Consider the following 15,056-nt stretch of genomic DNA (forward strand, 5'->3'; position numbering starts at 1 on the left):
GACTGAATCTAAGACAGTTTTTGGCAAGGCAGCCGTCCGCTCTCTGCAGGCGCACTCACGGTGCCTTCAGCTCAACCTCTGCAGACCCCAAAAGCAAAGTGTAGCCCTTCCACGGTAAAGCAGCCTGCCCCAAGAGCTTCAGGGACGTGGCTTAACTTACCACAGCTTGACTAAATTCTGTGTGCACATAAGCGTCGTTTCACAATACATTCATTGATTTCTGTCAAGTAGTTTAGCAAACAAATCATTGCCCAAACTGGACACCTGGCTCTGTCAGAAGGGGGAAGCCTAGCACAGAAGTGCACTGGCAAGCCGCCTGAAGCAGAGGTGTTGCAACACACAGTGTCACGGCCTTTGATCATGCCTTACACTCACAGGAGGTTTTGTTGCACGCGTGTGTGCCAAGGTTACATAAACTCACAGCACAATCCACTTGCGTAGCACCGGGAACTTCACATAAGGTTGACTCCAAACATTCCGTCAAGCTGAAACCAAGGTAGTGCCTTCTCACAAAGATACCTCTGACCCACAGAGGTACTTTTTGATACAGAATTATTACCACAGAGGTAATTTTTGATACCACAAAAATGTGACAGCATGACAGGGTGAGCCTGGCACAAAGAAATTTAAAACACAAGTCACTATCATTTTCTAAACAAAATTCAGGTGAGTCTTAAATGAAAGCCACTAGTCTGTAATACAAGGAATTTGGTAAGGATATGAGTTGAAGAATCTTTCTTTCCTCAAAAAAAGAGCACATACACACACCCCTCCAAACTCCTCAAATTGTTTGGTATTATGATAAATCACTGTAGCTTAAGAATAACCCTTTAATACACTAAAACATAAAGGGAATCCTAAAGAAGACCTATGGAAGGACTACAGGCCAAAAGATAAATTCAGTAAGTTTGAAGGACACAAGAAGTGAGAGAGCCCTCCTGGAAACACAATCTTCATGTCTCTTCCTTGAAACACTTTTTGATTACTCTATTAATTTATTTCTTAATTCTAGTAAGAAATCTAAAGCTATCAGCCAACATCCCTTGTTAGAATAAGATGCTGGGAATTTTTGCCATGTTGATGCTTCTAGTATGCTCTCTCCTATTTGTTCTTAAGATTTACACAACAATGATATAATTACAATTTTTAACTGTTTTATCTTAAACTATTAGCATAATAACTGGTGTTTATCTCCTTTTACATGTGCTACTTCATTGTCTCTTTTTTGTATCCAACATTTCCTTTTTCTCTTCTTTGTTCATCTAGGCCTCTTTTTATTCTGAGAAACCTTAACATTATTCTGCTCTTCAAACATGAATAATGTCTCCCAAGAAATCACAGTAAATCCAGGTTTCTCTTAAAAGAAGCAAATGTCTTGTCTCATAATGTAATCCACATTAACACAAAATGTCCCAAAGTCTCCAACACATTAAACTCAGTAATTCTAAGAAACCCAGACATGTACTACCACCTCATAAGAGGCTGCACATAATTCATAAAAAACTGAACAATAACTGGAAAAAAGAGGCCAAAAAAAGGGGGGGGATTAGGGGGAAGAAAGAGGAGAGGGTAAGGAGAGACATGATTAGAGAAAGGCAAAAATTTTCAATTGAAGATTAAAGAAACAACAAGCAAAGAAAACTCAAACCCAGCAAATTGTTCCCTATCAGGTCTGGAAGCTTAAAATACATGCCAAGTACACCACTGAGACCTTAGCCCCACCAGCACTCTAATGCATGTTTTCAGTTAAAAATCATCTTCCTCAAAACAATAAAATAAGTTACAGTAAATCTTTAGAAATGTCATTTCTTCCTTCAAAACAAGGGAAAAGATTTTGGAATTATAAAAGAAGCAGGGTACATTTTCTCAGCTCTGTGGCTGCAAGCATTTTTATACAAGAGAAGACAGAAGCATATGGGTAAAGAATTTAAAAATATCTTTGCATTTGCATTCTGCTAGAAATGTAAAGTATTAATGATCCCATAAAATGAAGCAAACCCGTTATTTACCTGGAAAATCTTAATGTGATTTTGGTAACCTTCTCCTACAGCCAGCTGAGAAGCACAGTAAGGGACCTGAGGAACAAAACCAGCCCTGTGACAGAACGTTGAAGTGCAGTTATGTGGGCCAGGGCCGTGATAAAATCACACATATGGTACATGATATCCTTTATAGTTACAGGAAGCTCAGGAGCATGACCTCTCACACAGATCACATTTATAGCCTCAGACTATTCAAAATGCACCAGAACATCATGCAAGCAGACCACAGGCAGGTAAGTCCTAGTCCACCTGAAAGACAGCTAATCTGTAGCGAGACAAAGGACATATAAAAGTAGGGTCATATTCCCAAATTGCTTAGCTTTCACTGGCTTTGTGTACATGCAACCTACTTTTTATTAAAGTAGGTTGCATGTACACAAAGCCAGTGAAATAAAGAGGTTATGTATTTTCCTCTCCAGTATTTGCTTCATCCTTTTCCTATCATAGACCAACACCATTGGTTCATTAATGGGGGTTGTCTGCTTCTTATATGTATCCACAGCTCTTAGTACAAAGAGGCCTCAGTGTCCAGCTGGAACCTCTGTGTGCTCTAGTAATACAAATAAAAAAGGTTAATAGTAATTAGAAAAGACAGGGATTCCAGAGGGGCATGACAGATTCTTAATTAGGGACCAGAGTGCCACAGTGGAATCCAAAGAGATGAGAGGAAGGTAATATGCAGAGCAGCCACTGTTTAAACCACTTCTTTGTGGTTCAGGGACAGGTTCTGATTAAGATTTAATCTCTTGGGGAGCAGTGCTAGAAACCACAGCTAGTTCAATGAGGACACTTATGTGATGCACTGTAGCTATCAAGGAGCAGAGTACATTTCCCACTGTCCAGAAAAGGTGGGGAGCAATGTGCAATGCAAATAGGTGGTACCTAGCTAAATGTTACACCCCTTTAGATCAGTTTAAATCTATGGTTTTAATCAACATAACAAGTGAATAAAAAAGGGCAATGCAGAGAGGCTGCATCAGGAAAAGGTATGACCGGGGTGGTCTTAGAAAAAATGAAAAAGGCTACTATTAGTTCATTTGGACAGGGAAATTATATGAAGAAAAAAAGCAAGGAATGTGTATAATAATTAATAAATTTTAAAAATAACCAAGCAAACCCACAGTTCTTTGATTCTCAAGTAAACATGAGAGATTAATAAAACGTAGGAGACATCTTCAGCTATATGTATGGGAAATCAGCTGTTTACTTGCATTCACTGCTGAACAAGTTGACAAACTGGGTCACAGAATGAGAAGTGTACAAGGCCTTTATATAGAAACTGCAATCTACTAGGTAGAGTGAGTAAGAACACAGTTCCTACCTGCAAGTTAGATCAATCATTTATCTAGCACAACATATAATAAGTACAACAGGGTTTACTATGTAAGAAGACTATCTCAGTAACTAGAAAGCAGAAACCAATAGAAAATGTAAACTAGCTGCAAACTAGTAGCCAAGTTCAGCAGACACTTAAAAACATCCTGTTCAGGTGTATGGCTGCTCGAGCCTGAAGTTCAAAGACTGAGCCCTTAAATAGGGGGAAATCCTTTTCATCCTGCCTGGACCCTTTTATATCAGATTCCCCTTGCAGCACAGAACAGTTCTCTTTCCATGTTTCAGAGCACCTTGTACACACAGAGCATTACCACAATCTAATCAGTAAAAATACCATAATTGCACAATGCAGCAAAGCTAACAAAAGGCTCCTATTGATCACATTCAGTCCCACAGCAGCTGTGTTTCCCTTCCTTCCCACCCCTTTGACTGGTCAAGGGCAACTCATCTTCCAATGGGGCAAACACCTCCTGCACAACCACTACAGGCTGGGATTTGTTGCCAGGGTTTGTGTTCAGGGAAAAAAATGAGATTAAAAGCATCATGAGGAGGAAGCCTGGCCATTCTCACACCAGCCTGGGCGGTGAAGCTGCAGGAGATGAACTGTGCAAAACCTCCGGCCGGTTCCTTCCCTGCCAGCTGCTGCCTCCTGCCTGCACCTCACCCATGCCCAGCAGGGCCCATCCCTTCAGCATTCGGGTGTCCTGCTCTGTCCCAGACCACTGACCCTCACAAATTGCCAATGTGGGGCACAAATTTGTGAGGCACAAATCCCCTGGGGATTGTGGGGATGGAAAAGAAAGAGTGGCTACACAGCTACACAGGAAGACATCCTCTGCTTCTCGAGGAAGCATCCTCTGCTGGGGACCAGTGGCAGGTGCAGCACTTCCTGCACAGTCAGTGAGCAGCTGGGCTGACAGGACTGCAGATGGGAGTCCCCTGCTCCTCCCAGGACAGCAGGAGGCACAGCTGCACTTCTAAGGATCACATCTTCCACATCTCCAGTAAGGAGCACTCTGCACTTGCGCCAAATCACTTAAAGAACTGCACATCTTACTGATGGCACATTAGCAGGATGCTATAGCTAAACTAAAAACACAGATCAGGATTCTCAACAAAGTGCAGCTCTGTTTAAAATCAGGTGTCATGACAGAGACCCAGACCTTAGCATGATACAGTTTCTGCAGTACTGTAGCTCTTTAGCACTGACTTTTCCCACCGTATAAAACCTGCAACCCACAAACTTTTCAATAATAACCTGCACAGCAGTCAGCATGGACTACACACCTGTATTTTGGCTTGAGGGAACCCATGCTCTGAAAGCACAGCAAGCAGTCAGATAGACAGACACATAGATAGTAAGAGCTAGATCCAGCAAAAGACTGAAGCTCCTACAGGTCATGCACTAAATTTTTTTTATGTGCTGAAATTTTACCTTTCCACAACTCACCTAGACTCTGCATGCAATACAAAGAGGAAGGGAAGTGCCTTATGATATGCCCTAAAATTCTTATTTGCTGAAAAGGATACCCAGACACCAAGACACAGCAGAAGGTAAAAGCAGGAATCTACTTAGTGTCCCAAACTCCAGTCATCTCCTAGACTTACAAGAGTGCTTTGAGTGTCATTTGGAAGAACTCCCTGAAAAGTGGTTAGTGCCCATTTTTTTATTAACAATAGAGCATAAAGGTTCCCAAACCTCTTGCCCTTGGACACCACTACTGGTGACAGCCACAGAAGGAGCTCTTAGATCCCATCACCTCACTGCAAAGCCACCAGCATGACTAGCCCCACATCTGACACTCCTCTGCTTTACATCCTACATCCCCACACCAGTCCCTGTACTCCATCTTTCCATCTCTCCCATCTCAGACCACACACCACCACCTTCCAAACCAGCAAATGCAATCCCACATTTAGCCACACAAACGTAACCCACCACCTCTTCTTTACTGCCCAACAGGCCACATCAACTCCTCAGCCACCACTCTGTGCTCCCTCAACCTCCACTTTGCTATGCTATCTAAAATAAGGAGCACTTTTAGTTGGCTGAAGACTCCTCCAGCTCTTCTGATTTTTTTCCTCTGCACACATTCAGAAATGCTCCTCTGCCTGACTAGCCATCATTAACAGTGACCTACATTCAAACACACAAATGTTCTGCTTTAGCTGCTTCAGTTCTTTAGTGTGATAGCCCTCAAGATGTAAGTTCAGCTAAGTTTGCAAATGAAATGTGTAGTTTGGTTAAAATGGCAGCCAGGTCTTGTGGCAGCCTTTATAAATGGGACCTTATGCAAAAATTAGAGCTGCTTTTTTCCATTAATCTGCCCTCCAAAAATGACTCTGTAAAACTGATTCAGCTGTTTGAGTTCATCTTTTCAGATATGTACCTGAATTAAATAATATTCAGGAAAACAGTACTTCTTTTTCCTTGCAGTATAAGTAAAGTACTTTTGCCACTTCCCTTCGACCCTGATTAAATTCCCATCAACATACATAGACTCAAGTTGCATCAGGGAAGGTTCAGGTTGGACACTAGGAGGCTTTTCTTCACAGAATGGGTGGTTAAACATTGGAATGAGCTGCCCAGGGAGGTGGTGGAGTCACCTTCCCTAGAGGTGTTTAAGGAAAGACTGGATGGGGTACTTAGTGCCAAGGTCGACTTAACAAGGTGGTGTTCCCTCAAAGACTCAGTGATCTCAGAGGTCTTTTCCAACATGATTGATTCTGTGATTTTGTGGAAGTCTATAACTGACTTCCATGAAGCAGGTTTTAACCCAGCCCTAAGATACAAACCCTGTAGTCTAAGGGCACCAGGGCAATCCATATGGTACTTTTGTTGTCTCAAGTTTCCATCTAATTTTTATATTTCAGACAGCAAACATAGGTTGGCACAGCATTAAGAAAATGAGAATGCCATGCACATAAAACTTACAAGCTGTCTTTGCAACTGCTATTAAGAGCCTTGAAGGCCCCGTGCTGTGGCCTGAGCTAGGCAGGAGTCCTACCAGAACTCATGCACAGGATGAGTGCATGAAGGATGTGATGCACACACATAAGAGAGCCTGGCTGCAGCTGAAGCTGTAATCTGCTTTCCCTTCCTTCCTAAAAGCTAAGAACTAATATTCCTAATTCCTGTGGCTTTGCTTATTTTCTTGCTATTTCAAAGAAAAAGAGGAAATCAACTAGCACGCAACTGACCCCAATCCCAAGCAGCATCCTGAGCCTCAGGCTGCAGAGCTCCAGGGGTGCCAGCGTTAAGTGTCCACAGGAAGATGTGTATTTCCCTGAAGTCAGCAGGTGAAAAAAGCCTGGTGAAGTGCAGCTCCAGGTGTGGGCTTGGCAGGAGCTGAGCCAAAGATTCCCCTGTGAAGGAAGGCAGGTGGGGAAGGGTTTTGCCCCCCTTGTCACGTAAAGCCTGCAGTGTTTGCTGTGGAGCATCGCTGTTCTGGTGCAGCGCAAGCTCAGGCTTCAGGAGTCCAATCACTCAGGGTTTGTTTACACTGGGAGAGCTCTGCTGCTAGATATGCTGGCAAAGCTCCTCAGTGTGGATGTAACATATGCCAGAGAGGGAATTCCTCTGCCAGTCTAACAGTACCGCTTCCCCCAGTGACATTAACAAAGCCAACAAAACCGCTTCTCTGACAGCACAGCTGCACCAGTGGGGGGTATATGATTTTTACTGCTCTCCCCCTCCCCCCACCCCATGAAAATATTCCATAGGACTACCAAAGCCCTACAGAAGGGATGGATTCTCTTCTGGGCAAGCTGCCAACATCATCCAATAGCACTCACTGCAGAGCAGGAAAATGGAGACCTGTATTAAATGCACTTAGACCCAAGCAGTGTTTCATTGGCCAAGAGGGGACAGGGGCCTCTGCCCACGGGGTGTCAGTGATCCGTGATGAGGAGCGGCACCAAGGAAACCTCCTGCAGGTGAAGCTGGCCACCCCTGCTCAACTCCCCACCACAATTACAGTGCTGAGGCACTGAAACAGCTGCCCAGATGAGTCATGGGTGCCCCATCCCTGGAAGTGTTCAAGGCCAGGCTGGATGGGGTTTTGAGCAACCTGGTCCAGTGGAAGGTATCCCATGGCAGGGCTGTTGGAACTACATGATCTTTAAGGTCCCTTCCAACTCAATCCATTCTATGGTTCTATAACTCTGGTGGTGGGTAATGGCAGCAATCACATCATACTGAGAGATGTGGAGAGAAAATGGCTTTGCTCTAGGCAGCAAAGTGAGGGAGAGAGCAGAAGTGTCACACTGGCTGAGGATCAGGGAGTAAAGCTCAGCCAGCCGAAGTGCAAGACACTGCTTCCTTGATGCCAGCTCACAGTATTTTTGCAAGCCCTGTCATGCTTCAAATGTTTTAAAGTTACAGCTCTTCAAATCACAGCCACTGAATAACAAATAATTTAAATTTTTATTTAAGGAAGATGTATATTGAATTCCCCTCAGTGATTCATAAACAGATTTTAATAATATATATGCGTACTATATATAATATATATAAATATATGTATGTGTGTATGTATAAAAGCCATAAAAGCCCTTACATACATACCTAGTCTGCAAACTTCAACTTTAAAGCCAGACTTCCAGTTTTCTAAGGCTGGAATTACAACCTTAAACATTTCCAGCTGAACAGTGTGGTGCCACCAGCCACTAGCATGCAGTGTAACCAGAGGGGAGCGTGCTGGTGGCATCCCCACAGTGCTTCCATTTCTCCACACACACAGCATTTGGAGGATAGCCTGGGTAGTAGGGCACCTGAGGGCTAATGTTTTCCTTGTCCATATTATGTACAGGCATAGAAAGAAAGCATATAAAAACTGTGGAACAGGCATTAATGAGAGTAAGAGCAGCAGAACTACATTATTTTTCCATGTTTTCTCACAAAAAACAATTTAATCGCCAACAGTTTCCTTAATTGCCCCCTCTTCTCAGGATCTGGCACACCCTTATTTAACTGAGTCCAGATCTTTATGCACTGACAGAATCTGGTTTTCAAGGAAGAAAGCAGTGCACATAGATACAAGTCCTCTGCTTCCTCAATGAGCACAGGCAGACCATATTTCTTTGGATAATATCCCAGTTGCCAGAATTCCAGAGCCAGTACACAGACAGGAAAAGCAAGGGCATTCTCCTTCAAAGCATTCCTGAATCCCTGCTCTCACAAGGCAGTAGGAGTAGCACGGCCAATGACAGGTCTGCAACAGGACCAAAGAATCCTACAAAGCTCACTCACAGTATCCCTGATGGGAACAGCATGTATTCAGGGAAAAAGCACTCCAATGACTTTGTTTGGGATAACTTTTGCCCAGGCTCTCATCCTTGCAGTGCTTCCCCCCTGGAGCAGCAGCAGTGCTCATACACACACCAGCGTTCCCCGAGCACACAGCCATGGCAGGCACACCTGTCCAGCACGGATTTTTCTTGCCAGAAGCACAATAATCTCCCTGGGAGGACTCTTGCTGAAGGAAGGGAGCATATGCACATTGAAATGCAGATTTTGCTTCCTGTCCTGCGATGACCTTCTGCTGCTGCTGCACACAGCCACCACAATACCTTCCCAACAGATTTCAGTGAGCAAAGGCAGAACAGCTTTTGGGGTCAGCCAGGCAGACCCAAACAGCCTCACCAAGGCTTCAGGATGAGAACATCCTGACAGAAGAACTTCCAAAATGTTGGTTGTCCAGGGCCAAATAGCACCTGGAAATTTCCACCTTAGGAGTAATGTCTGCACTGCTGCTGGGATGTTCTCAAGCTCTGTCTGGGCTCCACATTCAGCTCCCAGCCAGCGAATATACCTTTGCAAATATACTGGGCTACAAAAATCGTCACTTGTTATTAACTCTGGGTCCAAAACACCTTTCCCTTCTTCTTCCTTCTCAATACGTGAAATATCATGTTCAACACTTGAAATATCATGTTCAGGTCACACCTTGTCACAACAGGAGAGAAGTATACTTAGCCCTGATATTTATGAGTGAAATGAGAGATAAGTGAGCATAAATCTCCCTTTGCCTGAGCCTAGGGGCACATGCTCATCATGGGGACAAGGCTGGTGACATGGCTGCCACATGTGGCAGCCCAAACCCTCAGTGCTTGTGCTCATACACAACAATTAATTTGCCTTGTGAATCACAAAGGGTTAATTTATTCCTAAATCACAATTCAGAATGCCTCATTTAGCCAAAGACCTCTCTCATTAAAAAGAGAATCATACAGATGTATGATATATTTGTACAAAGATCTTAATCTTTGCTGCCATCAGCTCTGGTACTACCCAATTAATAACCAAATTAATGTCAACGCCGGTACCGAGTCCCCCACAGGGAATGGGGATGCCGTTTCCTTTCGGCCACGCACCAGGCCTCACCCAGCAGGAGGGAGAGCTGTGTGTGCTGTGCCGGGGCCGTGCCGCCCGTCTCCCACCTCGGCAGCAGCCGGAGGAAGCGGCCGTGTGGGCTCAGCCTCCCCCGCGCAGCCGAGCAGCTCCTGCCCTGCTCAGCCCCGTGCTCGCTGCACCGCCTGGGGATGCTCCATGGGACACAGGGGCTCCAGCCGCACACCCCCCGAGCCCCGAGCCCCGAGCCAGCCGCGGCCGAGCCCTCCCGCAGCCCGGGCCGAGCGGGGGCACCGCGGGCTGTCAAATGGCCGCGGCATCGCATTGCCCGATGCGCCTTCTGCGCTCTCCCCAAAAAAAGAACAGAGCCGTCCTCAAAACGACGCTCTCTGTCGAACAGCTGACCAAAAATAAAAACTACAAACAAAACTTAATGGAGCGCGAAGCCTCATATGACAAGGAAAATTCCCGCTCCAGTTCTGATCTCTGTTTACAGCGATGAAAGTGGGTCAAACTGGTCTGCGATGGAGGAATCTGTTTGGAAAATGATCTCTGAGAGGAAAAGCATCTAAGCGGCAGACAACTGCACTGCAATGCTTCCACGGGGATCCCTTCCCTGCCATCAAAGTAATTCAGTTTTACCACACAAGGCTGAAACCCTCTAACTTGAAATTATGGCTTTTTCTATTCAAATTACTTAAATTCAGCAATTCCCTATCTTTTGGAGCAAATCAACTAACTATGTCTCAGCATAGATCTCCACGCTTTAAAAAACGAAGACAGCTGGGTTTGGACAGGGTGGGGGAAGCTGTTCCCGGTTTTGTTGATTTTGCATTATTTCTTTTTAATAATTGCCCTCACTTTTGTTCATTTCCTGCGTTCAGGACAAGGTTATTGTGCAGTACCATCACATTGCCTAACCCAACTATTTTGTTTTACCCTGTCATGGTCTCTTTCAAAGTGCAAAGGGATGATTATGACATTAAATGGGAGCCCAGAAAAAGGAACAGTCTGTAACAACATTACTGTTCAAGGTATTTTCATACTGACTTAGAGAAATCTAGTCAATTTAATATCTGTCCTTTCCTGTTCAAGATAGAATATGATTGCACTGTAAACAAATTCAGCCAAAACTTCCTGGCAAGAAGCTCTGTAGGTTGCTCTGTGCAATGCTGGTATACAAATACACAGCAATTTAAAGAAAGAATATACTAACCAGCCTTGAAACCCACTAATTTGTTTTATCGACTTATGAAAATTCTGTTCTTTGACCTTCAAGCGCTTGATTCCTTTTATGGTTGCACAATCTTTATTTATTAAAAATCTCCTGCTAATTACTCTCAGGGTACCCAGAGGCTTTAAAAAGCACAAAATGCCAAATAATGTATTACTACATTCCTGCATATATTGAATCCTCTTTCTAATCAGTTTTTGAAAGAAAGAAATACATTTATAACATTTTCTAGAAAACATCTTTAAAAGAACCCCAAGCTGATAAACATTCCTTCATATTTATATTTTGTAAATTTTTTTAAATGTTTTCTTTGGTTTTAGTTACTATTTTGTATTTACAGAAAAATGAGCTCTGTAAGTCTTCAAAGTGTCTGCTGATGTCAGATATTTATAGAAAGTTATGATCTCAAATGATTTTAAGGACTGGATCAGTCTACATCTGTGGGACATCCTTGTATCTTTTAAACTTCAAAAATGTCCAGTTTAAACTAGAGACTTTCAGGGCAAATAAGGAATAAAAAGGCTCACATTTTAAATGCACTCAGTATAAAAAAAGTAACAAAAAGTAGTGGCCAAAAAGACTTGGAAAAAATACCATGGCGCAGTACAGGATGTAAATTTTATATCTGTTTACCAACAAACAAAGAAAGAGAATAAAGTAACACGGAAACTGCTCAGACATAACATAGATGAGAACATGAAAGAGGTATGGACTATAACTTCTGAGTCTACAGAAAAAGAATATTTACAAAGTAAGATGGAAAAATGAGTTTGAGAGACATCTATGAATTAGAAAGTGCTTTGTGAATGTCCCATGAAAATAAGAACAGTTACCCTCACAAAACCAAAGATACCCCTAAAAAAAATTTTAAAGCGCTATTTCTCCCCAGACTTACAACTAACAGGGATGGACATCCAGGGCCAGCAGGGATGTCCAGGGCAGCCCCCTGTCCCAGCACCCTGCAGGATGCGGGGCGAGCTTGGGGCTGGGTGACTGCGAGGTGCCAACGTTCCTCCTGCCCCGCTGCCATCCCAGCCTGCTGCCATCCCAGCCTGCTGCCATCCCAGCCCTGCTGCCATCCCAGCCCTGCTGCAAAACCCCACACTGCTGCCATCCCAGCCCTGCTGCCATCCCAGCCCTGCTGCCATCCCAGCCCTGCTGCCATCCCAGCCCTGCTGCAAAACCCCACACTGCTGCCATCCCAGCCCTGCTGCCATCCCAGCCCTGCTGCCATCCCAGCCCACTGCAAACCCCACACTGCTGCAAACCCCACACTGCTGCCATCCCAGCCCCGCTGCCATCCCAGCCCCGCTGCCATCCCAGCCCCGCTGCAAACCCCACACTGCTGCAAACCCCACACTGCTGCAAACCCCACACTGCTGCCATCCCAGCCCTGCTGCAAACCCCACTGCTGCCATCCCAGCCCTGCTGCCATCCCAGCCCTGCTGCAAACCCCACACTGCTGCCATTCCAGCCCTGCTGCCATCCCAGCCCACTGCAAACCCCACACTGCTGCCATCCCAGCCCCGCTGCCATCCCAGCCCTGCTGCAAACCCCACACTGCTGCACCGTGAGTCCCACTGACAGCTCCTCACACCCAGGCTGGTGTCCTTGCTGGCTGTGGGCAGCTGTGAGCCTCTGCCAACCCTCCTCTGCACATGGGTGCTGTGAAGGGACCCCTGCCTGAGAATGAGGGGTGTTTGCTCCTCTGAGATGAAAAGAGAGCCCTTCATTCAATAACCGAGCTGTCCCAAACTGTACTGTAACAGAGAAGCACACTAAGTTGGGAAACACTCTTTTAACACTTATTTCTGTTATGCTCTTTTGTTTGTTTTTTGGTAGAGCCTCTTTCCCAGATTGAGTGCAGGACCCCTTTTTACTAGGCTTGACATCTACACAAAGGGGAAGGACCTTTCCTGCCCTAAAGCTCAGAACCCAAAGCCCAAGAGGTGCTCAGGGAGCGTGCCTGGAGCAGCAGCGTGGGAAAGGCTGCCAAAACCCTCCTTGGGCTTGGTGCCACCAGGCAAAAGAGCCTGGAGACAGGGAGGCACGGGCGGAGCCTGTCAGAGCCAGTGGATAGTTGGGCGGAGGAGCCCCCACTTACCCCCAGCCACACGTCACACGTGTCACCCCGGACGGCAGAACAGGACGTTTACCTGCTCTGCAGCCCCACTCCGCAGCCCGGTGCACTGGACAGCAGTTTGCACCTCATGTACCACCTCCACAAAACTACAGTCCCTTGGGAGCAGCGACATCCTCTTCAGCTGCCTGAACAGCCACTTAGGGGGAAATGGTGGTGGGGAAAGCTGGCAGCAGCAGTGGCAGGGGTTTCAGCTGTCCCAGCTAGCCCCAAGGCCACCACAGTGATCCCCGAGTTACCCACACAGCCACTGACACACTGTGCCCGCTCTCATCCCTTCCATCGCCCGCCAAGAGCACTGCGGGCTCCGGTGAGGTTTCCATATCCCCACACAACCTCCCAATGTACCTGCGGATTTGGGAGGCAGGAATGATCTACTACATCTGCAGAATGGGACTCCAGTCCAGAGCCAAGACCTCCACGCTAAAGCACAACACAAAACAGTAACAACCCCAGTGAGTGGCAAACTGAAGAACCAAGGGGGACAGCCCAGCCCAGTGTCCGGCTGAGCTCAAGGCACTGCTTACAACTTTGTGGGTCTGAGAACTGCTTGAAAGAGAGCCACAAAACGTAACAAAAGCCCACTGTCAGCAGGCTCCAACGAGTGGAGTGCTCAGCCAGCTGCAAAAGGTGAAAAATACAGGTTTTTTTTTCAAGCAAGGAGTCATCCCATCATCATAGCAGATGACCTTCATCAATCTTCTCTTCACTACCTTAGACTGGCACAGGAGGAAAGTTTTTTGCCGATACGTGGATCTCCTGTATGCACTACGTTATTGAACGTCAGGTGAGACAACGGAACTGTCCCAAGTTTGGAGGCACAACCAAACCCCTCTCCCTCTGGCTGAGCTACGACAGGAATTACGTACGTACACAGAACACATAAAAGTTACCTGACAGAGTACATTTTCTTCAAACACAACGCAAACTAGGGCTGTAACCCGTTTTGTCAGCCCCCCCCAAAAAAAACGATGAGATTTTTTTCCACAGGCTACCGAACAGTAAAAGGACCCAAACAACGCTAAAACAGCCTTCAAGAAAACTAAGCATCAAACGCTAAAATGTCCTTCAGAGGCTGGAAGGGATGAGCTGAATCACCTCCCCAGCGAGGTGAGGCACCGGCTGTTCCAGCAGTTGCGTAGATAACTTTGCAGCCGGCTCGTGGCATGCAAGGAAGGGTCCACAGCGCACCCCCAAAATGAGCGCATCTCCCGTGCACAGCCAGGACTCCGCTTTGGCGAGCGGAGCGTTTGTCCAGCGCTCGCACAACAGTGGCCCCTCAGGGGGAAGCCCCTCCAGCCCGGCCGCCGCTCCCCGCTCTCCCCGGCCCGAGGGGGACCGGCCCCGCTCCGCCCCCCGCGCCCCCCGCCGCCCTCCCCGGGCCCGGGGTCCCCCCTCCGGCGCGGGGGGCGGCGCGGGCGGGGCCGCGGGCGGCGGGCCCGGCCGCACAAAGGGCGGCGGGGCGGGGGCCGCCGGGCACTTACTTTGTCTATGGTGCCCGGGAGCAGGCGGTCGAGCAGGCGGCACAGCACCACGCCGTCCTTCAGGGAGGACTGAAGGAAGCCCTCGGGGTCGGAGATGGTCTTTTTGGGCGACTCCAGCACGCCCAGGGCGATCAGCCACGTAACGGTCTGCTCCGCCGAATTCATGGCGATGGCGGCGGCGGGCGGGGGTCGCGGCGCCCCGCGCCTCGCGTGGGTTTTGTGTCTCCCCCGGCGGGGGCTTCAGGCGGAGGCCGGCGGCGCCGCCCCCATGTGAATGCAGATGACGACGCCCCGGCCCCGCCGCTACAGACACATGCAGCTGCAGTGCCGCCTCCTCCCCGCCCCCCCCGCCGCCGCCGCCGCCGCCGCCGCCGCCGCCGCCGCCGCCGCGGCCGCCGCCGCCCCATGACATCACTGGCAGCGGCGGCGGGCGGGGGCCGCGCGCCCGCGGAGACCCGCGCTCCGCTCC

General features: G+C 47.3%; 1 protein-coding gene across 5 annotated transcripts in view; it reads right to left on the bottom strand.

Annotated features, from left to right (window-relative positions):
• The window catches only part of ARHGEF7 (Rho guanine nucleotide exchange factor 7), a 116,381-nt gene extending 101,595 nt beyond the window's left edge, over positions 1–14,786 (bottom strand). For 2 of the 5 annotated variants that reach the window (XM_063149950.1, XM_063149948.1), the window contains exon 1: positions 14,588–14,779. In XM_063149950.1, the coding sequence (XP_063006020.1) occupies positions 14,588–14,752 (165 nt within the window). In that variant the 5' untranslated portion in view covers positions 14,753–14,779. Of the gene's footprint in view, positions 1–14,587 lie in introns of all 5 variants that reach the window. The other 3 variants (XM_063149951.1, XM_063149949.1, XM_063149947.1) reach the window with 3 other exon arrangements.
• Between the last annotated feature and the right edge of the window lie 270 nt (positions 14,787–15,056).

Source organism: Melospiza melodia, chromosome 2 (assembly GCF_035770615.1).
Source record: "Melospiza melodia melodia isolate bMelMel2 chromosome 2, bMelMel2.pri, whole genome shotgun sequence".
Lineage (NCBI taxonomy): Eukaryota > Metazoa > Chordata > Aves > Passeriformes > Passerellidae > Melospiza > Melospiza melodia.